Source organism: Montipora capricornis, chromosome 13 (assembly GCF_036669925.1).
Source record: "Montipora capricornis isolate CH-2021 chromosome 13, ASM3666992v2, whole genome shotgun sequence".
Classification (NCBI taxonomy): Eukaryota; Metazoa; Cnidaria; class Anthozoa; order Scleractinia; family Acroporidae; genus Montipora; species Montipora capricornis.
Genome location: NC_090895.1, coordinates 33,392,344 through 33,419,569, shown reverse-complemented (window position 1 = coordinate 33,419,569; position 27,226 = coordinate 33,392,344). Strand labels below are relative to the sequence as shown.

General features: G+C 40.5%; 6 protein-coding genes across 6 annotated transcripts in view; 5 read left to right on the top strand and 1 right to left on the bottom strand.

The window, feature by feature from the left end:
* Window positions 1–2,490, top strand: part of LOC138028480 (cullin-3-B-like) — a 15,408-nt gene extending 12,918 nt beyond the window's left edge. Inside the window, exons 9-13 of the mRNA XM_068876033.1 lie at window positions 172–240; window positions 569–641; window positions 943–1,012; window positions 1,143–1,249; window positions 1,523–2,490. Of these exons, the coding sequence (XP_068732134.1) occupies window positions 172–240; window positions 569–641; window positions 943–1,012; window positions 1,143–1,249; window positions 1,523–1,547 (344 nt within the window). The 3' untranslated portion in view covers window positions 1,548–2,490. The remainder of the gene's footprint in view (window positions 1–171; window positions 241–568; window positions 642–942; window positions 1,013–1,142; window positions 1,250–1,522) is intronic.
* A 310-nt stretch (window positions 2,491–2,800) lies between these two features.
* Window positions 2,801–8,637, bottom strand: LOC138028458 (uncharacterized). Its single transcript, XM_068876002.1, has 6 exons — window positions 8,191–8,637; window positions 6,836–7,300; window positions 5,762–6,031; window positions 4,932–5,267; window positions 3,959–4,261; window positions 2,801–3,866 (listed from the first exon to the last, which is right to left on the bottom strand). Exons 1-6 carry the CDS (start codon window positions 8,543–8,545, stop codon window positions 3,391–3,393), a joined length of 2,205 nt encoding a protein of 734 aa, XP_068732103.1. The 5' UTR covers window positions 8,546–8,637; the 3' UTR covers window positions 2,801–3,390.
* Window positions 8,638–8,649: 12 nt separating this feature from the next.
* LOC138028475 (uncharacterized) lies at window positions 8,650–12,026 on the top strand. Its single transcript, XM_068876028.1, has 4 exons — window positions 8,650–8,762; window positions 8,865–9,252; window positions 9,477–9,713; window positions 11,195–12,026. The coding sequence occupies exons 2-4, from the start codon at window positions 8,934–8,936 to the stop codon at window positions 11,491–11,493; spliced, it is 855 nt and encodes a 284-aa protein (XP_068732129.1). The 5' UTR covers window positions 8,650–8,762; window positions 8,865–8,933; the 3' UTR covers window positions 11,494–12,026.
* Window positions 12,027–12,094: 68 nt separating this feature from the next.
* LOC138028466 (uncharacterized) lies at window positions 12,095–18,001 on the top strand. Its single transcript, XM_068876013.1, has 4 exons — window positions 12,095–12,515; window positions 13,521–13,858; window positions 16,429–16,585; window positions 17,195–18,001. The coding sequence occupies exons 1-4, from the start codon at window positions 12,215–12,217 to the stop codon at window positions 17,638–17,640; spliced, it is 1,242 nt and encodes a 413-aa protein (XP_068732114.1). The 5' UTR covers window positions 12,095–12,214; the 3' UTR covers window positions 17,641–18,001.
* Window positions 14,655–16,022, top strand: LOC138028471 (uncharacterized). Its single transcript, XM_068876022.1, has 2 exons — window positions 14,655–14,694; window positions 14,870–16,022. Exon 2 carries the CDS (start codon window positions 14,902–14,904, stop codon window positions 15,886–15,888), a length of 987 nt encoding a protein of 328 aa, XP_068732123.1. The 5' UTR covers window positions 14,655–14,694; window positions 14,870–14,901; the 3' UTR covers window positions 15,889–16,022.
* A 4,260-nt stretch (window positions 18,002–22,261) lies between the features above and the next one.
* Window positions 22,262–24,738, top strand: LOC138028482 (uncharacterized). The gene is made up of 3 exons (XM_068876035.1): window positions 22,262–22,486; window positions 23,395–23,527; window positions 24,604–24,738. The coding sequence occupies exons 1-3, from the start codon at window positions 22,364–22,366 to the stop codon at window positions 24,726–24,728; spliced, it is 381 nt and encodes a 126-aa protein (XP_068732136.1). The 5' UTR covers window positions 22,262–22,363; the 3' UTR covers window positions 24,729–24,738.
* Window positions 24,739–27,226: the final 2,488 nt, after the last annotated feature.

Here is a 27,226-nt window from a genome sequence, read left to right as displayed (position 1 = left end):
GAACAACAAAGAATCTGTGGGGCAGCTAATTTGGTGGCCTTACAGAGAAATTTGTCAAATCATTTTGCTATGGACGTCACATCAGATCGTCAAATCCTAAGAAGCAATAACTGTGTCAAGATTGCTTTGTCATCTTGAATTGAGTTTTTTATTATTTTCTTTTCCCCTCAGCACCAACGGATATGTTTTCCGTGAATGAACAGTTTACATCCAAGTTTCACAGAGTTAAGATTCAAACCGGTAACTTCATTTGAAGCTAATAACGTTATAACACTTTGTTTAATAGGGATGCTTCGTCTGGGTTTGAAGGGGGGGGGGGGGGGGGGTTTCGAGTCCGTCTTCAGAGTCTACCAACAACAAAGTTATGCGCTTTAGATTCGACTTTGTTCATTAGATTGGAGAGGGATCAATTTGCCATGACATTTTGCCCCTAGAATTCGTATGCGTTGCCCAAAATCACAATAAAATATTCCGTATGGAAACTTCTAGATACCATGAAATTGGCGGACTTGGTTTCTCAAGTGTTTCATGTCATGCAAAGTTACAAAGTATTTTGTGTTTCTCGCAGTGCTTGCGAAAGGTGAAATGGAGCCCGAACGAAAGAAAACCAGGAATAAAGTCGACGAGGACAGAAAACACGAGTATCCTTTCAATTGTTAGGAAAGCGCTCGTATTGGAGACTTGGTATCGTAAAAGTGGAGGGATCTTTCCTTCCAACCGGGAAATATTACACCGTCGTGTATACCGTAGCTCTCTGGAAGCGAGACCACTTAAATATGGGTGTGTGTGTGATGGGACGCTAGTTGGGAGGGCCCTAATTAAAGGTTATTTACCTAAGATCTCAATTTTCAAGGTAGTTTTCTTTTATATCACTCTGTGTAAGGAATAGCCCGATTTCTGGTGTTCGTCAACAAAACAGTGATTTTCCTTGATAAAATGTAGGATCGAGGCAGCGATTGTGAGAATAATGAAGGCTCGAAAGAAAAGACCGCACAATCTCTTAGTTGCTGAGGTAAGCTGTCAACTCTTTTTGACGTGAACTCGTAGAACATTACTTCCTTTTGAGTTTTCTGCCCAATTGACCTACTCTCTAAAGCCAGATTCGGAAATGAAGGCTTTTGATTTTCTATATTCACTATCAGGTAACGGAACAACTGAAGGCTCGATTTATGCCCAGCCCTCAAGTTATAAAGAAGAGAATTGAAGGTTTGCTCGAGAGAGAATATTTAGCCAGGACGCCTGAAGACAGGTCAGTGTCAACTCGCGAATCGACTCCCTCTGGTATTCAAATATAGATTTGCTATTGAATCCTACAACAATTTTTGTCCCCGCCTTTTCGCTTCAACCTCCTCTCTTCTCATTCAGCTTTCGGACATTAGTGCTTTATTATTAAGTGAGTTTGCTCTGGTGTTTCATTGCTTATGTGGAGTGGATGTTGTTTGTCTCTCTCCTGGAAAAGCGTCGATCCCCTTTCTTGTGACTAAGGTTACCAATTTAGCTTGTTGTTTTGATTGTATTTCAGGAAAGTGTACGTGTACGTTGCTTGACAAGGAATTCCCGCGCATACTATCAGTCGGTTCCGTGGAACATCAGATCCTTATCATATGTTGTACAGTGATTATTGGCTATGGATGCATGGAAAAGTGGAAATCAACCGATCGATGGCCGCTGCCAATTTTTTGTGTCAGATTATCTGTCAGTAGGTGGATCATTTTAAAACCGATCTCGGTATTTACTTCGACTGTGTTTGCTTGGGTTTATACTTGTGCTTATTGATCGAAGTTTTTTTTAAAAGTTCTTCGGTGGATTACTGAGCTGTAACACCGTCAAATGGTAATCAAGGATTTTTAAAAGCGCAAGGATCTGCGGTTATACTGGTTTGGGTGTCAATTTCTGGAGAAAAGTGTCCCAACACAGTAGTAAAGCTGGATTTCACGGATCTTGAGACGTTCATTAATTACAGTCATCGCCCCAAAGATTCAATTTTGAGAAGGAAAGTTGAATTTCCGCTCTCATTGCTATCGGTCACTCCAAGTGCTGCCGTTGATCATGGCACCGATTTCGCCATCGTGCGATCCTTCGGGCCTATCTGTCTGCCTTGTTAAGAGACAAAATTCATGGTGAAAAGAACCGTGTTTTTTTTCGGTCGAGAAATCATGTATTATATTTCCACAATCCGGCTTCGAAAACTGTTTTCATCTATAATAACGCATGCTGTAATTTGCAAAATCTTCGATAGGCCTGTTAACAATTTAATGGCTATGAAAGAGGGCTCTCTTGGGAAAATAGAATCAGAAAAATAAGCGGCTACATTTTGCTGCCCTGTTTAGATAAACTGTTTAATTTTGTAAGATTTCTTGTGGAATTTACGCAGCGCTGTTGTATCCTAGTTTTTCACTGCCTGTGTTGGAATTGCAGTGTTTTATTTGTTAAAGTTCGTTCAGTGTAACTGAACCTTAAGAATAAAAGAGAGAAAGGAAAGGAACTGTATTTAAGAGCGTATTCTTCTAGCGCTGGAGCACTAATTGGGGACACTGTAAACTGATCAAGAAATTAGCACAAATCAAATCAAATTAGAGGGGAAAACCGGAGTACCCGGAGAGAAACCTCTCGCCGGGGCAGAGTAGAGAACCAACAAACTCAACCCGGACCACATTGGTGGGAGGCGAGTGCTCTCACTGCTACGCCAGCCCTGCACCCCTAAATAAAAGGACCGTGACCCTTTGAACTCAACCTCCTAAGAAAGGAGCCATGGTGATTCTTAGCCCTGCAGGTCTGAGTTTCTTTTAAATCTGCTATAACTATATTACTTTAATTTTTATTAATATTTGCTTTCACAATAATGGTTCAGGGTTTACATAACATCGCTTACATTTTCTTGAACTGTGTCAAACGAAGGTAATTTTGGCATCTTATGATTCTTTGTTAAACTGAGACCCTGCAGTTACTGATGAGAGAGAGAAGTTTTAAACTGTCAATGTAGATATTTTGCACGCGAACTGTTCTGACTTTGAGAACAGAGCCTACAACTGCACGTGACTGATTCGTTGTTTATGGTTGGGTGTGTAGGGCACACACCATCTCAAACGCGGACTCAAGTGGGGACAGTGGTGTCTCAAGGGACGACTTAAGAACTTCATGTCACCCATCTTTCTTGAAGAGTGGGGGAAACGGGAAATGTGCACTTCGGACATCTAGCTGCCATTGGTTTACACCGAATTGAGGACCGTTCATTTACTTGCATGTTACTGGGGATGCTCTTTCATGAAGCTGAGTTTGAGCCACAAGGAAAGATTGTCCAAACACTTGTTTCTTGTATGTACTTCATGTTGTGGTTAGTCCAAGGGCGGCTGATTGTCATGTTGGCACTTATCGTCTCCAAAGCTGAAACTACTGAGTAAGAAAGCGCCATGTATTTCGAGCTAATTGCTTTACCGAACTCACCACTCCACTGTTATCGGGATTCACATCAATTTCATACTCTCCGTTTCTGGTGTTTCGGTAAATCTTTATTTCCGCGTTTACGGTAGTATTCCAATCCTCATACAAGCTTCTCTCCATACCCTCGGGTGCTTCCCATTCTTTTTCCCTGTGCTTCACATCGTTCTTGTCGTATGAAATCTTTCCATGCCGTAGACGAGTATGAATCAGTAACTCAAAATCTCTCTCGGGTATCGCTGCGGGGCTTTTGTTACTAGGGCAGGACTGGGATCTAGAAACATCTGCACCAGCGCTTTGAGAAGGATTTTTCAAGCAAAGTACAACGCCTTGTTCGCCCAGAAGATTCCAGATATTTTCAGTGATTTTCTGTTCTCCGTCTGGTAATACTTCGTTAGTGTCGCAAAGAATGATCACTATCTTTTTTTCTAAAAGAAAGAAGGTGGTTTGAACGTAAGATTCAGATACATTAAATTCATTTTTGTTTAGGTTGACCAGCATGAAACTACAGATGTCTTACCGACATTGCTTTCAGCTGTCCTTAGGAAGTCATCATACCCAGGGTCATTTCTCCAATCTCCAGCCGGTAACATGATGAAACAGGATCTCACTGGAGAAGCCGAGATTAGTTTAGATTTCAAATCTGTCGGATCTTGGCTTAACAATGGGGATATACCAGCAGATATGCGTTCTCCAAATACGTCGTCAATGAAAGTCAGGTCCGATGGATTTCTGTACAAGATTGCCACGCTTTGTTTAGGAACTGCATCGGGAAAGAGCACAGGGCACGATTGTCCGGTTTCTTGAGCTGTGGGGTCATCGCCTGAAAAAATAACGAGCACTTACAAATAAATTGTTCACTTTCTTACTAAATACAGCTAATCGTCTGCCGGAAGCGGAAAACAGTAACAATTTTATTTACCATTAGTACAAGGACAATTATCCGGATACATAAGAGTGCTAAATTTATATTAATTAATAATGGAGCTAATCGAGCGGCTTTCAGTTTCCCATGCTTACTGATCCTGACAAATAGGCGTACTTTGACTCGCTCAAATCACAACTCGTAAAAATTTACGTTAATGTTACAAAGAAAAACAATGAGACTTATATTATAAAACCATTCACCCAATTACCATTAAACATCTATCCTTTAACCATAAACCCCATAAAGAAACGGAATGTTGTTGTGACTGATAATTTATGATGATAGTTGTGTGGGTAGGGGTCGGCCCTCTGTCCCGTGGGTATAGTAAAATTAGATTTTTATTTTGTCCTTCCGAGAGCGGAGCTTCTCTTCTCATCCGCTCCCTTTCTGTCATCTCTAACCTCTAACCCTTAAACTTTTTTCTTCTTTTTCCAGTGGCCTAGTTCTACCACTTCCGTAAACACCGTGTTCCTACATTTCCTTTGTGTGTGTTTTTCACTTGGTTTGGCTTGATTTAGCAGTTAACAACCATCGAGTAAATAGTAGTGGAATGCTTCATACTTACTTGACATATCATGGTGCTCAAAATTGCCTGACGAGTCCTGCTCCACAGGTTCGTCTTGATTCGCACCTTCACAGGACTTTGAACTGTCAGGTGGCGGTTCGATCGTTGAACGCACTTGATTTGGTGGGCTGTGCTGAACATCATGAGTATCAATCCGTAACCCCGATTCTCTCGCAGGTTTAGCTATGGCGCCTTCTTTTCTTGGGTTGGGCAGATTTTTCAAGCAAAGAACTAGGCCTTTTTCGCCCAGATGGCCTCCAATAGTTTCAGTTATTTCCTGTTCTTCATCCCGTGATACATCGTCAGTGTCGCAGAGGATGATCACTATCCTTTTTTCTAAAACAAAGAAGGTGTTTTGGTCATTAAATTCAGATAGAAAACCATTTAAAGCAGTTTATAAAATTAAAATGTAGTTCAGTTGTGCACATCAAAATCAAATTCCTTTGCCATCAAACGAACAAAAGAAGTTCTTGTTTGACAAGCCAATAAACCTCTAGTTGGACATTGATGGCGAATGGTGACGTCATGGGAAAATCGTCATGACGGTGTCCTGAAGATCCAATCACGATAGCGGAAACCCTGTGCTCGACAAGTCCCTGCAAGCGAAAAGACGGGCCCAATGAGCTATCGTCCTACAACTCTTAAGATACGTGTTGATGGATATTATTGTTATTTATGCTGCCGTTCAAAGTTTTGCCCAGAACCGGGTACCAAAATGTAATATGTATTTATTCAAAGGCTTGAAGATCTGTCTTTCCCAGCGTCCACGAACTCAAAATTGTCTTACATTAAATTGAATTTTTTTTCGGGTTGACCAGCATGAAACTTACCGACAGTGCTTTGAGCCGTTTTTAGGAGTTCAGTGTACCGAGTGTCCTTCAAATCTTCAGCTGTTAACATGACAAAACAGGATCTCACTGGATTAGTGGAGATCAGTTGATTCAAATCTGACGGATCTTTGCATGTCATTGGGGATATACCAAGAGAAAGGAGATCTCCAAACACGTCTTCAATGAAAGCCAAATCCGATTTGTTTCGATACAAGATTGCCACCGTGACGCTTAGTTGAGGAACATTTTTGTTAGCTCTTGGCTCCGCGCCTGAAAAAAGGAGGAGCTCATAACATTAAATTACTACTTTCTTGCATTAAATTTGATCGGCTGCTTGTCTCGCAATGTTTTGGCGACCCTTTGGCGGGAGAAGTTGCACGAAACATTTCACAGTGTAACATACCCTGTAACGGCCAAAATCGTTGCGAGACAAGTTGCAGAAGCCGTTACCGAAAGTAGAATTTGGTTGTATACTTTTCGTGCAACTTGTCTCGCAACGATTTTGGCCGTTGCAGGGTATGTTACACTGAAATGTTTCGTGCAACTTGTCCCGCCACAGTGTCGCCAAAACATTGCGAGAAAAGTTGCACGAAACATTTCACAGTGTAACAGCGCCTTAAGGGTGCTTTCCTTTGGGATGATCCGAAAAAGGATCACTAATCCAAGATCACTTGGATCATGGTGCATCAAAGGAACCGAAAAATCCTTTCCCAGAGTGGATTTATCGGTTCCTCACGGCGTGATCCAAATGATCTTGGATCAATGATCCTTTTTCGGATCATCCCAAAGGAATGCACCTTTAAATTTGCTCAGGCTTTACGAAACTAGAAAATGCTTTTCAAGGCAACCTAGTCAAATTCTTTTGTTTGGTAATTGTCAACGGTTGAAAGAAACTGTCAAAGGAGGATGGAAGTGACTCTCCGTTCTTTTTATCCATCACTCTTGTTCAGTTCCACTACTTCCGCAAACACTGTGTTGCTTCATTTCAGCTGTCGTCCTAGTTGTTTTTTTTTTTTAACCCGGCTCTTAGAGGTTGAGAACCATAAAGTAGCTACTGGAATGCCTCAAACTTACTTGGCTTTTCAATAATCACATAATCCTCTGATGAGCCCCGTTCGCTTTTGTTTTCATCTTCAAACGAGTTTGGACTGTCAGGTGGCGCTTCCAACTTGCTCTCTTCCTCACTTGTTGTTTGTCTTTCAAGTCCGTTCAGTGATTCCAGTGGATTAGTGCCACGGGGGGGATTTTGGTCATCCTCTGTTTTATCACCTCGTTGCTCGAGTGTTAGAACAGGAATAGGCTTAGGAACAAATTTTTGCTTCTTGTCCTGGGGATCGAAGAAATGAATCATGGCTTCTTCATGGATGGGCCTGTGTTCTTTCTCCCAGGAAAATATGAAGCTTTTTCTTCCATCCATTAATTTCTCGTCGAACTGAGAGGAAATCTTTCTATAAGCCCAGCGAGACAGTACACTGCCCTGTTTCTCTGCCTCGTCTTTGTAATTATCATCTCCACCAATCACGATAATAACTTTTTCATCTAAAAGCAAGTTAAAAAACGTTATTACAAAGGAACCCATTGTCGTGCGGGCTCATTTCCCGAAAAAGCGGCTGGTAATAGACCATATTCATATTCTCAGTATTGGACTGGAACTAGCTTGCAATGGAGGCTAATGGGGGGGAACTTTTCACAAGCAAATACTTTTTAATATATTCCCCCGCATTAGCCTCCACTGCAAGCTAGTTCGAGTCCAATACTGAGAATACGAATATGGTCTATTAGGTAAACTTTACTTTTAAATAAATTTTCCCGAAAACATCGAATGGCAAATCTTCAATACACCGAGATTTGATTTTCGATTCTTTTAAGAAAACAAAAGTTAACAAAAACGATATTGCATTGGCATAAAAGGAATCATCGGCAGCTGATGTATGCCTCTTATATATCATGATTACTCGGAAACTGAAAGTCTGGAAAGTGAAACCTTTGATCGGGGAAAGCAAGTTTCTTTTCTTTCTTTCCTGGAAACTGAAAGCGGACCCCTTGATAGGAGAATGCATCTCTTGCCTACATTATGTTCGTTTGAGTTAATTTCTCTTTCGCGACCGAAATGTTTGTACACAGGGGTACCCAGCACTAAACTGAAACAGTAGGTTTTGCTACCTTAACCTAGTCATCACTTTATGCTTTCATTAGAACAAAGCCTGTCCAAAGCGGCAACTTGAATAAGACGAAATAAACAAAACACTTCCGCCTTACAAATTTCTGACCGTCTGTCTGTTTCATTCAAAAGATATATAAATGGTTGGCCACTCTTTAGGTTATCGGCAAATTCGTTGCTCTGAATTCAAAGGCGTCCACTACTGAACATTTGATTAGATGCCATTTTACTGCGATGCAGTAATCACCTCCGTAAACACATCACCTACCAGTTTTCTTCACCAAAGCTCTGTAAATCATGGCGTAGCCAATACCTGCGTTTTCTTCGTTGATAGACAATCGAGATTCGTTTGCATGGACAACGAAAATGGCATAATCCATCTGCGTATGTTCTTTGATGATGCTATCGCGCACATCAGCCATTTCACGAAGGTCGAAGTAACGCTGAACCGGAGAGATGTCAAAACCAACTTGCGCTTCGATGCTTTTCAGCAACTTTTCCACTGACTCCAAACTGAAGGTATGATCGCAGTTGAAAAGATGAAAACTTTTGGATTTAATCTCTTCTCTTGATCCTGCTCCAGGGTCTTGTATATTAGTAGTGAAGATAGGTGGTTCGGCCATTCTTGTGATAATTTTTAGTTCTTGTCGGTATTTTCCCCGAAGAAGCGAATGTCACGATTTCAAGGAAACTGCTTATAATGTGTAGTCAAAACAAGTCATGCAAATCCATAGCTACTTCCGCCTTATAAAAATATGGACCCTCACCCGGCTCGTGATCTCTAGCAAAAATTTGTTCCCACAAAATACTTCAATAACTCGTTCAGAGTAGTCAAAACTAGTAAGTTTCTAATTCTTAACTAGACTTTCAAGCGAAGGCTCAGTGAGTTCTTGGAAACACCCTTCGTGACGTCAGACACTGACTGAGTTTTCATAATTTTAGTTTCAGGAATATTGAATCCAAATAGCCAGCAAGCTCAAAGGAGATAACTGTACTCTCAAGTAAGCGATCATGGATCAAGACGGTCAATTAGAAGAATTGATCAAAAGCATAAAGAGTTTCAAGATTGGTACTTTCGAGAAATTTGGTGATGCATTGCCTGGTGAAATCGAAGGTCTACGACTGAACGTCGCTCTCTTCGGCATGACTGGCTCAGGGAAATCAGCCTTGATCAACACTATCTTCAAATGCTTGGGTCTTGAAGCGCCTGCAATGACTCAGGCAACGTCTTGCGAAGGAACGCGAGTACTGGACTGTTTTCCTGTTCCTGAAAGCCATGTTACATTTTACGACACCGCAGGGTTTTTTCATCTTGGCAAGATAGAGGAAGGTCAGTATTTCGTCAATCACTTCTATATGCTAAGGCGAGCTCCAGAAAAGGGGGAAGGGAAGGAGGAGAGGCATGAATGATACGGGAGACCGGGGAATAAAGGCCAGATAAGGGAGTCGTTAGAGGGAGCAATAACTAGAGTATTAGCCCTTCCTAAGGGGTAGGGGGTCAGGACGGGAGGGGTAGGTATGATGACCTTAAATATTATTTCATGTTTTTAACAGGTGAACTGTTTCGTATCATTTACGGACTTGAAAAACCCGGAGATGACTTGACGCGAGACGCTGCTAGTGCATCGAAGGCGACTAAAGGCGGACTTGCTGCCCACAAATACGAGAAGCCTCCAATTGCAGATCAGGTACATGTGGTCATTTGGGTGATCAACGCCACTGATGTCAGATTTGAACAGGGAAAATACAGAGAAAGCATTGACTTTGTTCAACACATCCTGAAGAGAGAAAGTAAGTCCTTGCCGTGATTCACTTAAAGCAAAGAAATTACGTTGGCTAAAAACATTTAAATAAGTTAACCAAAACACAAAGTTATGACATGAAAGATTCTTAAACCAGTTAAGTATGGTTATTTCTCGTACTTGTGTCTTACTGAAAATCAGCTTCAGTGTTTTGTTCATTATTTCAAAATTTTTGCCTCACCATTTGTAGAGAATTTTGTCCTCCATCAGAGAACAACATTAAGGTAGACGCAACCGTTAATCTTTCCTTGATGATCAGAGTTAATATGATCCGTGTAAGGTGGATAGCAATTTCCTTTGTTATGCGGCAACGGGGCTTTCCCCACATAGGAATGTTATCATTTTTACACAGAGAATGCATAAACCTACAGAAAAGCCGTTAACGCAATAAAATTCATTTACAGCCCACTTTGAAAGGGTGTTTTTTTGTGTTAAAAGATTTTGACCAATCACAAGAGTTGAAAACAAAAGCCAAGAAACGTTTACAATTTTACATGTTCCCCACATACGATTTCTGTGGAATTCATTTAAACTGAAACCAGATGAAAGATGGAAGATGGTTGGAAAGTAAGGGTGAATATAATGCTGCTTTTATGAAGTTTTGTTAACTTTTGCTGTTTAAGCCAATCAGAAGTAAGTACAGACAATAGAAAAGTTATCACCTTTTTGCATACCAATTGAATTCCAACATGTTCGTTGCCGTTGTTGCTATCGTTCTTATCTGGACCGTTTGTTAATTTGTGATGTGAATAGGCCATTTCCGAGTTGCTGTTAGTCTCGGTTTCGAAGTGAGTCTTGGTGCTCAACTATTGTAAGGGAAATGAGTTTAATTTGCATAAGAATACGCAACTCATTTACATTTGAATGGTTGTGCAACAGAACTCGTTTTGAAACTGAGACATGCAGCAACTCGGAAATGGGCTATTGACTGAATGATTGACTGTATTCCTCGACACAAGAGCTAGATGTTGAAGTTGGGGAGTGGACTGGGCAAGTGTCAATCCTCTCCATGGCGCTAATCAAAATTATTGGTGTGCACATATTTACGTGCATTTCTGGACTTGACGTAGCTGATAGCCCGGTAATATTGGAAAGGGGTAATTAAAAAAATGGCCCTTTATAGAGTGTTCCTACGTGACGTCACGGCGGCCATGTTAGTGTTCCTAAACAATAGAACGGCGGCCATGTTGGTGTCCCAACTAATCCTCTGGGAATTGAGCTCTATTATCATCGGCAAACGTTTTCTTTTGTTTCGGTGGAAAAACAAGGTTACTGATCACGTGAGTGAAAACACTCTATAGTAATCAGTTCATTGTGGTCACTGAGGTTTAACTCAAAGTTGCATTTGCCTGGTTATCTTTCTGGTCCCTGTGGCACAAATATGAGAACTTAGTACCATGGCAAAAAAAAAGCTAATAAAACCAGGCGGTCAAGCTGATATTTGCCACTCTTTCATCTTTGTGTCTACAGTTATCACCATCATAACAGTGTTAACCCATGATGATGAAATCCAAAGAAGGGCAAACCCTGAATCAGAACGAAAGAGATTAAGAGATGTTGCTATGGAGGTCACCGGAAGCGATAGGAGAAATGTGTACTTCGTCGCAAATTCATTTGGTGATCCGAAAGATTACTCTCCTGTTTACAAGAAATGCGTGATGGAGGTTGTTGAGAAGGTGCTGAAGTGTGGTGAGCGTTCAGTTAAAATGCGCCAAGTTCAGAGAGAAGGATCTAAGGCAATGGCTCGGAAAATGCGAGAGACTAAATAAACCCCAGGCTGGAAAATTCAAGAAACCACAAGAGAACACTAGAAATGTGGGCCTCAGCTGAAGATTGCAACCTTACTTGTCAATATTACATATCTTACTAGTAGAAATCATTTATTAGAGAAGCATTTTTTAAATTTTCAGAGCTCGCAGGATTGAGTTCTAGTTAACAGCGAAAAATTAGGGTAGATGTAATCTAAATTGTGAATTGTAATATTGTTCATGATATTTACATCTAAACTACTTATCAATGCCATTGTTTTGCGGTGGGCTTCAGTTGACGAGAGGTTTTTTTCTGAATGTTAATCACTTTTTACGTATTTATCATGAAGCAACCAAAGCTCCATCTAAGACGAAGGTGTATTGCACTAGCATTGAACGGGGGCACTGTATTTCCTAACAAGTTAACACTAACACTTACCTCATTGTTTGAAACGCTCAGACCCATTGTTAGAAAATTTTTAGACCGATGCACTTCATGTGCAACTAAAATGTGTTTTCTCAGGAGTTATTTTAATAAATCTTGCTGTCCAGTATTCATTCACGTCCCCGTTATCACCCGGCAGTGGCAATGAACAAAAAAGAGCTCAGCTCATCACGAACCGGCGCATGTTTAAATTATGACGGTTGGCGCAAGCGCACATTATTCTCACAATTCTTAGAAAGACGGCCACGGACAAAAACCAATGTTGGTTATTTATAAGATTTATCACTTTCGCAAGAAATGGCTGCTAAGGAGGAGATAATGAAGTTTTACCTTTTCAACTGCGATGAAACCTACGACTTGAAAACAGTTGAAAAGCTCTTATTGGACGTAGAAGAGAACTACAGCTTGAAAATATCTGCTGAACCACTTTACTTTGGCCTTCAGCGAATGGATGAGTTCGTTGACACAACATTGCCGACATTGAAGATGGATTTCGCCATTTTTGTTCTTCATGCAGATGAATCTCGGCTTTCTATTAACGAAGATAATGCCGGGATTGGCTACGCAAAGTTCTACCGAGCATTGTTACGTGCCACAGGTCAGTTTTAAGGCAAACTTCACTTCCGGGCTTATTTGAAGCTCTTAAAGGTACAAGTTACATCTTTACTTTTTAATATTTTTCTGACCTGTGCGAGACTAGGAAGTAGCACCCAAAGAAGAATTTCACTTTCTTTCGATTCAATGGCCGGTTGTTTCCCAGGATGTTATCCAAACTCTGATATATAAGAGTCAGGTTTTGTCCATCTCCCAAGGAAACTGAAGTGCTTCGGCAAAACAGCTAGATTCTCGTTTCCAACTGGTATATCTTCGGTTGACTTAAAACGCGGAACTTTTTAATAGAGCTGTTCATATTCCTGAAAAACCATTTTAAATGACCAAGATCAACGGTAATTTCATTGAAATTCTGTTATTTCTCCGGTGAACCTCCTCGCTTACAAGAGACGACAGTGCAATCCTGGCTAGAATATTCTATTGTTCAAGAATTGAACTGTTCACAGTTTCCGCAAGAAAAAATGTAGGAACGGTATAATTCTTTGAGTAAAAGATCACGAGCTTCTAGACTGAACACACTCTGACATTTTGCAAACAGAACGCTCACTTTCGCTTTCAGTTTGAGTTGTTTGATATTCACGTGACGAGGATGTCACGGTAAAAGCCGGAAACAATTCTTGGAAAGATTTATTTCAACAACGCGCACTTGTCTTGTTTAATACGGGGGGATGATTTTCTCGGAGAAAAAGGAAGAAAATTACAGGTGGCTTGAATGTGACCTGTGCAGGTAGATGAAATAGAATTTGTTTTATTGCGCCCTTTTCTGCAGAGATTCGATGCGTTTCCCACTGCATTTTGCAAACTTTTTGTAAGCTCGCATACAGAAAGACCAATCATTTTTACAGGGGATTCTCTCAATACAGGAGCTCCGTTTGAGTTATTGTGGAAGGGAGAGGATACATTGCATTCAATAGAGCTTCTTCGCTCTTGCACTTGAAAAAGAGCGATTGTTAGCTTTACGTCTTACTGAATTCTATCCTATCTATCTCAGATGGCAAAGTATTGATAGTGATTGGCGGTGATACATATTACAAGGATGACGAGGAAGAAGAAAATTTCGTAATGTCACGCTGGGTGAGGAGAAAAATATCCCCTCAGTTCCGTGAAGAGGATATGGATGGAAGAAAAAGCTTCATTTTGTCTTGGAACAAGAAGCACAGGCCAATTCACGAAGAAGGGGTACGACATTGCGTCAACGGCGGTAAAAAGGGGTGCACCTTCAATTATACTCCTCCACCCAAACTTGTACCTCCTCCACCCAAACTTGTACCAAGCCACACAGAACCTGATTCGATCCCGCCGCTAGAGGCCAGTCATACAGATCGAGAGGTTTGAATACTTTGCTTTGTAATTCTTTTCCTGAAGATCTATCTAACCAGATAGCTTATTTACATGAGCCGAGGCAACAATTCACTGTGTTAACATCATATATCTGAGAAGTAACTTGCTGCCTTTCAGTTTGTAAAAGGATTCAAACCCCAGTACGATTTCAAGTAACTGGGGAGCACATGTAAAACTAAAAATGTTTGGTGTGTAGCCAGGCATGTTAAAAATATAATAAAAAGGTTGACACTGGCTAAAATATTGTGTTGGACGTTTCGGCAACTGCTGTTGCCTTCCTCAGCAGGGATGAAAAATGCAAAAATCTAACGGCGTCCCGATGGTACACGATGCGTATAAATATAAAATCGCACTTCAAAAGAATATTTTAAAAAATGAAATAGACAATAAAAACGAAGGTCTCCAGAGCACTCTAAAATATTTTTACTAATTCTTTATGTTATTGTAAACGTTTGGAAGTGCTATATGCTCGTTTATAGCGTTCGTATCTCGTAAGGAATGCCAAGCCTCCAGAATAAGTCTTTGTCGCCATGCCGATGATCTGTCAACAATTTCGACGTTCATCAAGTCTATTTGGTGATTGTAGCGCATGTGGTGTTTGGCCAACAAAGAGTTTTCATCTAATGTTGCTATGGCCTTTGAGTGCTCTTTGACGCGTCCCGTTAAGACCAATTATGAGCGCCATTGGGTCTCCCACATACGAATTATCCAAATACCTCGCCAATATCTTGTCACCACTTCAAAACAATAAGTACACAGTTAAGAACAGCCCATCTTTCGTTGAAAAGATCCGCACTATGTCAGTGGATCCCGACGAAATCCTAGTATCCTTTGACGTCGTGTCACTGTTCACTTGCATTCCTACCCATCTAGCCATGGAAGTTGTTAAAGAAAGACTAGACTTTGATAAATCACTACCTGAAAGAACAAATTTATCCATCCAGAATATAATTGCACTTTTACAGTTAGTACTCGACAATAACTTCTTAGTATTCCAAGGTGACCATTTCAAACAAATTTTCGGTTGTCCGATGGGATCTCCAGTCAGCGCCATCTTAGCCAATCTCGTCATGGAATATGTAGAAGAAAAGGCCCTGTTATCGGCTCCAAACTCTCCCAAATGGTGGATCAGATACGTAGATGACAGCCATGTATGCATAAAAAGGGAACACGCGGATGAATTCCACGCACACCTCAATTCTATCAACACTAACATCAAATTTACCATCGAGATAGAATCAGAAGGTTCTATTGCCTTTCTTGACACAAAAACAACCAGACAAGACGATGGCTCGATCACCGTGTCTGTATACAGAAAAGCTACCCACACCGACCGCTACCTTGACTTCAAATCTCATCACCACCCCCAACATAAATACTCGGTCATACGCACCCTCATGGATCGCGCAAAGAATATCCCGTCCACCGAAGAGGAAGCTGTACGAGAAACTAAGAGAGTAGCAAAAGCCCGTACCGCTAATAACTACCCTGCCAATTTCATCTACAATGGTCGCCAACGCAACAGACAACAAGAAGTAAATGATTCCGACCAGCGCGGTATGGTTGTTTTGCCCTATGCCAAAGGATTCTCCGAGAAAATCGCGAGGGTTCTTCGAGGTTTCAACATTAAGGTCGCTCATAAACCTATTCGGACAATCTCAAATATACTTAAAAAACCAAAGGACAAAATCGAGAGGGAGGCCTCTAGAGGAATCGTATATAAGATCAGATGCAAAGATTGTGATTGTGTTTACATCGGTCAGACATCGCGCGCGCTAAAAACACGCGTCAAAGAGCACTCAAAGGCCATAGCAACATTAGATGAAAACTCTTTGTTGGCCAAACACCACATGCGCTACAATCACCAAATAGACTTGATGAACGTCGAAATTGTTGACAGATCATCGGCATGGCGACAAAGACTTATTCTGGAGGCTTGGCATTCCTTACGAGATACGAACGCTATAAACGAGCATATAGCACTTCCAAACGTTTACAATAACATAAAGAATTTGTAAAAATATTTTAGAGTGCTCTGGAGACCTTCGTTTTTATTGTCTATTTCATTTTTTAAAATATTCTTTTGAAGTGCGATTTTATATTTATACGCATCGTGTACCATCGGGACGCCGTTAGATTTTTGCATTTTTCATCCCTGCTGAGAAAAGCAACATCAGTTGCCAAAACGTCCAACACAATATTTTAGCCAGTGTCAACTTTTTTATTATATTTTTAACATGTAAAACTGTTACATCGGATCCTTCCTGAAGAAGGTTAACTTGGCCAGATAAAAGAACATTAACTTAACAGTTGATTAGTTTTATCCAATTTATACCTTATACGTGGATTATCTTCCGTCCATGGCTGCTTGCTTAAATTTTCCAATGGAACTGACGACCCAGACTGTAATCTGACCTGGTAAAAGCTTCCAGTATCGAATGTTTTGCTCAAAAACTTTTAAGTTGCATGGATTTGTCGTTTTCCTTTTTTGATTGCCCACAGTCTTATTAGCTTGAAATGAGAATCAGGATTGTCACTGTTTCTTTTATCACCGGCAGCCACTTTTGATGGAACAAGAGCAAGACAAACTCGAAGAGACCACACATTCCTCTTTGGTGGATCGTGGTGGTGACAAACCAGAGCCCTACAGAAGATCATTTGGAGATCGTTACGGACAAGAGTGTGACTATAGATGCTTCACCGAAAATGATGCAGGTGAAAAAAGCGATTTTCTTTAAAAAAAAATGCTTTTTAGAAAGTTGTCATGCAAATAAGGAAGTTATCATACGACGCATTTTTCCTCCTATATCTTTCGTTGTTTTGGTTTTGTCGAAACAAGAAAAGAAAAATTGGTCAATCTTAAGTTCATCTCACATTTATTGTTCTACCTAAGAATCATATGTCTTAGTACTGCCTGTATGAATAACACGAGTTGTAATGTGTTGTGCATACGGCTTTAGTATTGTTTTGTATACATCTATTTGATTGCGGTAGAGTATTTCACAGTTCTATAGCTTTTGGTACGAAACTGCATGTAGAGACACGATTTCTTGCATAAGGAATGCTATTGTATTCTGAACGCATAGTAGTATCCAGCAGTAGAGAAGACGTTGATTTGAGTCATGAGAGGCACTTATCAATATCAGATTGTGCATACTAGAAGAAACTTCAAAAAGGAGCGTCTCCCTCTTGAAATAAAGTTATTGTTGTTGTTGTTGTTGTTGTTGCACCATTAAACTGTAGGAGAATTGTGGTTTATGACACTGAAAATACAATGAAAATAGCTGTAAAATAATATTAACAAGTGTGCACGTTCAATTTTAGACACCTCGACAAGTTCTGCTGCCAGTGGCAAATTAGCTGATTATCCCGCAGGCAAAGTATTGCTGGAGACACGCTTACACTATGGGACAATTTCCTACCAGGCCGAGGATATCATACAGTGGACCGATAGATGGCTGCCCCCAGATCGGCATGTGGCTCATCTCAAGCAGGAATTTGGGTCAACGCCTGAAGCGAAAGTCCAGTTTACAGCTATTGGTAACGGCGGAGTGAGTTATGATGTTACGATAATGGGTCCCAGGACCAGAAACTGGTGCCTCTGGTTGTGCAACTGTCTTGGTTGCCGTTTCAGATCATTGATCCGTTTTCTTTTTTCTCCTTGCCCGCGTTTAAGGAATCAAACACTGGCTTGCTTTTTGTGTGTTGCTCATTGTTTTGGGTTCGTATGCTGGTGGATAATAGGCAAGATTGGCCGGCTTGGTGTATAAATCAGCACCGTAGAATAATCGTGGGATTAACTGCCAAACTGAGTTGAAAAAGCAATATAAACACTTGTTTTCTGTTCATCATTAGTTAGTCCGCGTCCGTCCAGTGTTTATCACGGTTTCCGATAGTTGTTCCTACAATCGTGGTCAAAACGTTTTGGGACACCCTCAATAATTCGGGCAAAAAGTGCCATGCCGCACGTGTTAACAGCGTCCTTGTTAATACTACATGCGTGCGCATACCATGTATCTGATCCTGTGCTTTGTATTGAACCGCCATATTGATTAAAGTAAAGATCGTTGTGTTCTCATTGCGCGAGACACAACAAAAATTTCTTTAATTAAAGATGCACTTCATAATTTATAATCGTTCTCCTCTTAGTGGCCTTTAAAGTGCCACAACTCTTGGCATTGTAAAAGAGTGGGGGGGGGGGGGGGTGGTGAACTGAGAAGGTTGTTCTGCATTGCCTTTCAATTAACTTCATCGTGCCAACAATTTTGTCTAGGATTGTACATGAACTTTTTTCATGAGCCACTAATTGTTGTTTAGAGCCAATGTTAAGTAAACATCTTTGGAACAAAAAATGAAATAAATTTTGCTCTGCACAGTGTTTTTGCTATAATATATTCTACTTGCTGACAAGCTCAATAACCATGAAAATGATTTGTGAAAGACAAGAAACAATAAAAACCGATATTTGTCCGCGTTGAGACGGTTCATATATTGGAAAACTCTGAGTTTGGTCTTGAGAATGCTGCCCAAGGTCGAAGCACCTCTCAGTCGGCAATGAAGTTTCATATTTGTATACCTTTTAATGAAGCGCGTCTTCTACAATTATTTTAGGCAACTTAAGGTGCTATTACACTGAGCAGTTTTCTTGCAACCTGTTTCGCAATTTTGTTGCGACAAAAGTTCTCAAGTTCAGTGCGAAACAAGTTGCTGGATGGTTGTTGCACTGGGCAACGTTTCCTGCAACTTGTCTCGTTTTCGATGATCACATGAGGTTAAAGGAACATTTTCATTGCCTGATGCTGAAGCGTGGTGATCGCGACTTGCCTCGCCAAGTTGCACGCAAAATTACATGCACAGTGTAACAGCGCCTTTAAGCCTCATTTACACTAGCAAGTTTTCCTTTCATTTACACTACCAAGGAAAACTTGTGAAGGAAAACATGCTAGTGTAAATGAGGCTTTAATGTCCTAGGCTTCCCTGGTATTGCTGCGGGAGCCAAGATGGTGTAGTTGGTGAAACTGCAACTAGATTTTGTTTATTTGTGTTTCTGAACAGCTGAATGAACATCAATAAAAACCGGTTTAGCTAACATTCTCCCGCTTTAAAGTTGATATTTGTTATCGCTTTAACATGTCCTTTGCAACCTTTAATGGGTCTCCTCTAAAGTGTTGCCTCCTAAACACATGCGAAGACACTGTAGATAATCGTCCGGCGTGACGGAAGCTCACATCAGATGTGTGCCGAAAAATTGGCAATGATGGAAGGAACTGGAACATAGAGAAAAGGGCAAAGCGCCATGGGAGAAGAGGGAGGAAGAAATGAATTGTTATGGAACATTTTATCTCATCTTTGTTTAATACCCGTGGCGGTTTTGAAAAGGCGTTTGTTACCGCGAGCTTGTGAGGCGAAACGCATTCATGTAAACCAAGGAACCTTTTTTGGAGTTCCACTGTTACTTACATATCATTTACAAGATACACGGTCCTGAGTGCGGATCAACTTCCTGAACTACTTAGCACTTAACAATAGGCTAAAAAAACTTGTTTGTGTGGAACTTGATGCACTGTTGATCTTCAACAAAATCAAATTTTGAGAACAGGGAGTAATTTAATTTGAAAAAAGGGACAGATGTTATTGTAATGATAATCAATACTGTACACTTTTATGTTTAACTTATTGGATCACAACAGCGCTGTGACGGTGAGAAACATTTACGGAACAGAATGGAAGCAGCTTAAAGTACAGCTAAACCCAAATATTTTTCGTCCACAATATTCATCTCCCCACCAAAAGCAAACATGTTTTACCATTCTTTCATCAAAATTTCGCTTTTTATTTGCTGGGCGAGACGTTCAAAGTTATCAAAACTAGCAGGTATTTGGACGCACGACCGTCAGTGATGTGAGAAGCATGGGTCAGTTCTCAATTTTACGTGACAAACTGCTCTACAATGTAAAATTTCTTTGAAAACAGGAATGCAACGAGGTGCATCTGTGCGCAGCACCTTGAGACGGCAGCATAGTGTTGTGTCGGTCATTTGTTGGTGACATGTCGGCCGATGCGTTGACGGGATCGGATTCGTTACCTTTCCCCAAATATTTGTCCTCAGAAATGCGAGGCAATGACTCCCACTAAGACTTCGCAAAGATTGCAACAAGCGTCAACCGAAGACGGAGTCCATGATTCACCTCTTTAGATGACAAAATACATTGGGCTTAAATTTTATAAATACGAAAAAGAAAACAGACTGAAGATCAAAGATCGTGATGTCGCAGCTGAGGTGAAGTGTTCAGTTAACAAGTCCTTCTCCGGTTCTTTATTTCTTAGTCAAAAATTGATGAAAAATGGGGAAAAAAGTTTTTCAAGTTCATTGTTTCGCTGTGAGACTTGACAAAGGATTGTGACTTAGGCTATGACACGACGTGAACCACCCTTTTTTTTCCGGGAAATCGTCGAAACACAACAAAACAAATTGTGCCGCTCTAACTTTATATATACGAAAAACCCACATAGAACATGGCATACCGATACTTGATGTCGTGAAGTGTTCAACAAGTCGTACTCCGAGGTTCTTTATTTTTCAGATAAGAGTCGGATGAAAAATAAGAAAAAAAAACGTTTTTCAGAGTGATTTGACGAAGTGTTGACGCGAGGCGAATAACCGGTTTCCGGGAAAGTCACGGCGTGAACGACAACAAACAAAGATGGCGAATGCGCTAAGAAAGCGAAAGCCAACTTGCAGAGTTCATATTTTCAATTGCGATGGTACCTGCAATTTGGATGAAGTAAAATCGCTTCTTGAAGCTGTCGGAAAGAAAGTGGAGATCAGGATTGAAGTGAGGAAACACACTTATGAATTGAACAAAACGACGACTTTGGTGGAGAAAACTATTCCTTCACTGAAAATGGATTACGCTGTTCTTATGGTTCATGGGCGAGATAATTGCCCCTCTTTCGAAGATAACCGCTATGGAAAGATTTATAGGACACTTAAAGAAAGAACTGGCTCAGGTAGGTAATATCGTGCACAACAGCCACATTCAATGTCATTCAGGTTTTAAGTTGCTAGTACGGGCTTTCGTTTTCACCTGGCCAGGTAAACAACTCCATACAACTCGGCGTCCGCAAAGATTTCTAATGCTCAACTGTAACCTATTATGTACCAGTCAAATTGAAGCTTTAACACCCCCTCCCCCCGGGCATACCCCGGGCATTTGACTCCTTTTCCTGCCCGGGGGAGGAAATTTGAACATCTTAGTCTTCCCAGGGGCGGGGCATTTGATCGCTAGTCTCGATTTCATGTTACCTTTCCACGCGGGTTGTTAAATCATGGCGGAGACAAACTTCGATGCATTAAAAGATTTCGCATTCGTGGCTGATTGGTTGAAAAGCAAAGGCCTACACAAACTTTGTTCCGTATTTGAAGGTATTAGGAACCAATTTATATTATCTTTGAGTATATAAATATATGTTTACAATATAAACAATAATTCAATGCAATACCGATGTCACCTGATACGATTTATAGAGGTCAATTGCTATGACCGACCCGGTGTATTTACGAATATTTTAATACATTTGTGACGATTGATATGTAGGTGCATAAATAATGGTATTATTTTAGTGTTGTTGCATGGAACTCCGTAAAACCAATGCATTCAGTTTATAAAATCTGGTAATTTTCGCGGGGGTGGGGGCATTTCATCACCTGAAATGAACCTTTGATGAGGCATTTGAATAGCTTTTTGTCCAGGGGAGGGGGGCATTTGAACAAAAAATTTCCAAAAATTCAAATGCCTGGGGGTTGCCAGGGGGGACGGGATGTTGAAGCTTTACTTTGACTGGTACATTAGTCTTTTGAGATTTTTGTCATAGTACCACTTTAAGTGTTTGTCCTTATGTCTCTACTCTGATAAACAAAGACTCGTTTGAATCGTGCTCAGATAGAACTGAGTTCAATCCGGACGATCCAGGTCGTCTCAGTTGCCCGCCGGGTTTGTCAGCAGCGATCGCCTGGGTATATAGTGTTTCCATGTAATCGTCCCGATCGCCCCTGAAAATTAATTGAAACGACTGGGGCGATCGGGGCGATCTGGACGATCATATGGAGACCAGTCTTAAACATTGAAAGGGTTGGGCTGTCTATACTATTCTCACAGTTATTCTCATAAGTTCTCAATGCATTGCCCTGTCTTGGGGCGTTTTGACTTATTCACTTCTTACGCTTATTGAATTCCATCTAACTAAATCTAATAGAGATGGATCTTCATCAACGTGTAACTGACACCAGGGCCCAGGTTTCGCCATCTTTATATCACTTATTATTGGCGTCACAGTTCTTTTCAAGACGAAAAGCTGTTGATTGTCATTGGTGGGGATGAGAAATACGAGAGTAAGCAAGAAGAAGAAAAAAAAATTATTTCCAATTGTGTACTCAAGAAAATCGGATTGCCACATTTTCAAAGAGAACTCTGGGATGGCAGAAAAAGCTTCATGTTTTCTTGGAACAAGAAACACAGACCAATTCACGAAGAAGCCATGATGCATTCCCTGGATCTACGTAAAAGAGGCCAGAAGTTTGTGTGCCAGGAAAAAACACAAGATAACAACAATCTTGTAAGTGACTAATGGTAATAACTTTGAAAACCGCACATATTACATTCAATCTCATTATCATGAGTGGTTTACAATTCTTTCTCTGAGGCGAGATCGGACGTCAGCCTGTAAAGGCGCCTCTGGCAGCTCCTATCAGTCCATATTATTTTGATTTCACCCACCTACCCAACCCACACATGAATGTAAAAGGAGGCGACAGACCACAACCCCTCCCCCTACTCTTAATGAACACAGCAGAACCTCTCCTTTAGGACACCTCCAGAATCTGGTCAAATGTTCATACTAATCCGACTTCTATTCAGGGGACACCTGCCCTGGTCCCGATGGCGTCCCTTAGACATTGATCAGGGTCTTGACGGTTTCTAGAAAAAATGGTGCGATTGAAAAGTGGTGGAACATGAAATAAATAAGCAAATATGTCTTTATTCGCAGGCTAACAACATAAGGACGTTTCGGCAGTCAGGTTTAGCCAAAGGTATTAAACGCTCGAGGAGTGAGATGCTTCCAGATTTAGGAAAATCACCTTCGGTTGACAAATAAGCAAATAATCAATGCAACTAAACGTGGAAACCATATGGGAGTGTCTTCTTGCACAGCTTTATTTCAATGAAACAGAAATGATATTATAAGAATAGGATAAAATAATATAGATCCAGTCAAGCCACCCCACTCCTTCAATCATGTAAGCGAGCAACGTTCTGGATTGACTTGGACACCGTAACTGAGGTCTGTGGCTCCGCTGACATTGGGTAACACTTAGGGTAACTTTGAACTTTTCACGCAGTCATTTATTTTGACATAATCGATTTGCCCACAGAACGAAGTCTGCACACACAAGAAGGAACGTTTTTTACGATTAGAAGACATTCAGTTTCGATTATTTTTTTCCCCTTTCTTTTGACATCAAGGTAACTCCAAATGTACCATCAAGACCGACGCAGGAAACTTCCGTTATTCCTGTTGATAACAAAGTGGAAAACCAAGGAAACGTAATAGAAACAAATGCATCCTTTGATGGAACGGATTCAACCTCCCCCCAAGGTAATAATTCAGCTTTATTTTTCCTATAATACTGGTGTCCGAGCAACGAACTCAATAGCCGCTGTGCCAAGTTTCCCTTACATAGTCATAGAAACTACTTCTGTGAAGTCCTTGAACCTTGAATCATGATTCTTTTGCTTAGGAACAAATACGAACTAAAATGAATTTAGTTTTTCTAGTCTTCAAACTGCGCACTGGATCCTCCTGTCCAGAATAGAGCTAGCAGCTGATCAGATGACAACGTATTTAATCTTTGATAAACGTCACTAAAATTTAATTAAACTTAAACGAATTGTCCCCTATTACTTTTCTCCAGAAGCGTCACTGACTATCCCTTTAACTTAACTCCTCGAGAAAAGAACACGAAACTCACTTAAAAGAACCAAGTCGTAAATACTCCTTTTCTTTGACCATCTCAGTTTTATCAGAAATAACACACAAACAGCGAGGTGACAAACATCAGATATAAACGCAAATTTGAGTTCACTAACTTATTGACTATTAACTATCAAGTAACAATAGGTAACAAAAAACTAATAAAGACGCAGCTTTTCGTAGCCTGATCCTCAGACGGTCCAGGTCGCTCGTGTTAGTTAATAAGTTAGTGAACCCCAATTTTGTTTTAACCGTCACGTCTGAAGATGTATGCAGGAGAATACGAAACGTCAAGTTAAAGATAATTTCAAATCATGCGTTTTTTTTCTGATGTTTGTCACCGCTGTTTGTGTGTTATGTGTGATAGAAGAACCAAAGATAACCATACACGCGCACTCTACACTTCGAAACAAACCTGATCCTCAAGCTAGCTGGTCCTAGCTTTGTTGTTGAAAATATGTAATTGACCTTTAAACTTTAAGGGGGACATAAGGGCGATGTTTACCCAAACTGAGATTGTTTCTGATCAGGCGAATTTCAGTCTGGACATAAATGCATATTCATAGATCGCTCTTTTCAGACGATTTTAAATCGCAAGCCCTTGAATAAGTTCAGGCGTCGACTAGTCCAAATCTCAAGACTTGCGTGAACCTTAACCTAATTTTCTGTGTATCATCTATTCTCTGTTTCCCGATCTTCAGAATTTACAGAACTTTCTCGAACTACCCATCCAAGAGGTACTGTCCTCTTATCGACTATCATGCAGAATGGTGCTATCTCTTATAGAAGCGAAGATGTAACAGTTTGGATGGATGGCAGAAAATAGCGAGTGTCCGATAACGAAGCGCGAAGACTGCAGCAGGAGTGGCGTTCAAGTCCTACTGCTCGATTAAAACTTGTGGCTGACGACGAGGGAAAAGTCGAAGTGATAGTTAAAGATGAGACTACGTTTCCAACGTGTGTGGCATTCTCTAAGCGGGTTTATATGGGGCCAGATTTACCCTGGTGCCGTGGTGACCTTAGCAAGAAGGCTAGTCTAGCTCTCACACGTTTCGTCCTTTCTCGTTTGACGCGAATTACACAGGCTCCAGGCTAAATCTTTTGAAGATACAAAGTAATTTATCGCACACGAAAGGATTCGGCACTTTTCAGAAACAAACGGCAAAGGATACAGTAACGCTCACGCTCGTATACGTTGTAGCCACGAATTCTCCCCGGGAATTATCGTTAGTCTCCTTTTGTTCTAATTTTTACGTGTTTTCTTTTTCAGATATCCTTTGTTTTGTTTTTTCCTTTTTGTTCTCTCCTCTGCAAAAATGCTACCTTATCTTAATTGCACAACCTCTATTATTTCGCTTGCTTCCTTTCTCTGGTCTTGTTTAGTTTTGACCACGTTTATTATAATTTTTTTTTCATCCCGGATTTAAGTGTTGAAATTTGTCAGTTCCTAGTTTTTCTGTATTTCTGTTAAGTTTCTATTCGTAAGTTTTCTGTATTTATATCCGTATTTTTATTTATATTCTTTCAGTGAAGAGTCGAGTTCGAATTGTGGAAAGGAGTGAATTGCATCAGTAAATATTGGAATAAACACTTTAATCAATAAATTTGACACCTTAACCCACTTCACACATATTTTCTAAACTTCTTTTTCATGCCCCCCTAAACAAGCATAGCAACAAGGCTCTAACTTAGACCGTGGTTTATAAACAATCATTTTACCTCCAGAACTTTCTTGGAAAGAGTTGTGTGAAGTTAGCAAGTACTGCCATGTGTTATCCCTGTGCTTGCTTTCTCGTCGCTTATTTCGACAATGAACAACTTCGATTTACAAGACTGAATTGGCCAAAAGGACTATGGCTTAGTTGTTGGTTGGTTTTTTTTTTCCAAGGTCGGGCTAAATGGTCTTTAAATAAAAGGCTTTGAAGTTTGCTTCAAACAGTTGAAGTTTGGGAATCCTTGTGAAGGAAACTGCTGCCCTTATCAAGACACGGAACTTCAGTTTTAAACTCCAACCCCACAATTTGAAATTTTAAGCTGCTTTTACAGGTTTAATACCACTATTTTCTAACGCCTAACTTTCTAAAGCCCATACAACAATCCCCTAAACTAGATTTGCATTACATTAAACACTAATGTATAATCACTTCAGTGATGATAGCTGGGATTTGCATCATCGTTTTAGAGCGAGTTTCAATCGAGTTTCGCAAAACCAATTAGTTACCGAGTAATTACTTTGGCCAATCAAAAAGGACGGAGGCAATCCAGCAAACCAATCAAAACTCGAAGTAATTACACGTAGCCGACACAAAGCGCGGGAAAATGTGCACGCAAGAGCCACGATTGGTTTTGGTTTCACTTCTGTTTGGTTGAAAAAGTGGCGCGAGAACTTTGAACCACTCACTGAGTGAAGTAATGCAAAACCAAAGCAATTTGCTAATTACTTTCGGCACTCAGATGAAAACCGCTCTAATGCGTCTTGCAAGATTATTCCATAAATTGGAAGGAGATGATTACCATGATCGTGATCATGGTTCATTGCAGGTCGTCGTAAATGAAAGTTTATGGTCTGGCGGATCTTAAGTGAAAGAAGGTGGTCATTTTGGCCAATGATTTTTACATTGGCCTAGTTGATGGAGTGACCTGTGCCCGACACAGCAGACTTATTGGCATTCTTCAAATCCCAGTAATCATCACTGGAGAAGGATTGAGGATGAAATTCGAAAGCTTTGTGTAAGGTACTTCAAGAATTTTGTTGATGAAGAAGAACATTTCTCTTTTATAATAAGGAACAGAATTAAGCAATCGCTTGACAAAGTTGCGTTTCGAGTCATTGTCATTCATTTTTGTGCAATATCCTTGGTCATCATCAAAAACTGTGTTTAGAAGGCAAGAGCAAAGGAGAACAGCATTCATCTGTTTGAAGCAACATTTAAAAAAATCGGGAGCTAAAATGATTGTCCAGAAATCCAGATAATTAGATGCACGCCTGATTTTGATATCCAGCACGGAGTTTCCCTTTAAAACTAGCATTTGCTACCAATTTTTAGCAGTGGAAATGATTGTTGAAAACTACAGTTTAAAAGATTGACTTGTGTCAAATAGCAGGACCTTAGTCCTTTAAAACGTCTAATAACTTTGGATCCCTGCACTGGTATTACTATGCTACTGTCTTTCTTAAGAAATCAAACCGCGGTTTTTTAGCTCCTTTTCGATCATTGCCCTCATACCTAAGACAAAATAGTTTCGGACCTCTTTCCAGCACATGGCCAACAGCTTGACAGTCGTCACGTCATCTTTCGACAGCTTGCTAACAGCTTCTCGCAC

Coding starts and splice junctions, on each gene's coding strand:
- LOC138028458 (XM_068876002.1), bottom strand. CDS start 8,545: ATGGCCGAACCACCTATCTTCACTACTAATATACAAGACCCTGGAGCA. Junction 4,262..4,931: donor TGAGCACCATGATATGTCAA/GTAAGTATGAAG, acceptor TTATTTTTTCAG/GCGATGACCCCACAGCTCAA. Junction 3,867..3,958: donor GACAGCTGAAAGCAATGTCG/GTAAGACATCTG, acceptor TCTTTCTTTTAG/AAAAAAAGATAGTGATCATT.
- LOC138028475 (XM_068876028.1), top strand. CDS start 8,934: ATGGATCAAGACGGTCAATTAGAAGAATTGATCAAAAGCATAAAGAGT. Junction 9,253..9,476: donor TCTTGGCAAGATAGAGGAAG/GTCAGTATTTCG, acceptor TGTTTTTAACAG/GTGAACTGTTTCGTATCATT. Junction 9,714..11,194: donor ACACATCCTGAAGAGAGAAA/GTAAGTCCTTGC, acceptor TTGTGTCTACAG/TTATCACCATCATAACAGTG.
- LOC138028466 (XM_068876013.1), top strand. CDS start 12,215: ATGGCTGCTAAGGAGGAGATAATGAAGTTTTACCTTTTCAACTGCGAT. Junction 12,516..13,520: donor AGCATTGTTACGTGCCACAG/GTCAGTTTTAAG, acceptor TATCTATCTCAG/ATGGCAAAGTATTGATAGTG. Junction 13,859..16,428: donor CCAGTCATACAGATCGAGAG/GTTTGAATACTT, acceptor TATCACCGGCAG/CCACTTTTGATGGAACAAGA.
- LOC138028471 (XM_068876022.1), top strand. CDS start 14,902: ATGGGATCTCCAGTCAGCGCCATCTTAGCCAATCTCGTCATGGAATAT.
- LOC138028482 (XM_068876035.1), top strand. CDS start 22,364: ATGTTTTCTTGGAACAAGAAACACAGACCAATTCACGAAGAAGCCATG. Junction 22,487..23,394: donor CACAAGATAACAACAATCTT/GTAAGTGACTAA, acceptor TTTGACATCAAG/GTAACTCCAAATGTACCATC. Junction 23,528..24,603: donor GGATTCAACCTCCCCCCAAG/GTAATAATTCAG, acceptor CCCGATCTTCAG/AATTTACAGAACTTTCTCGA.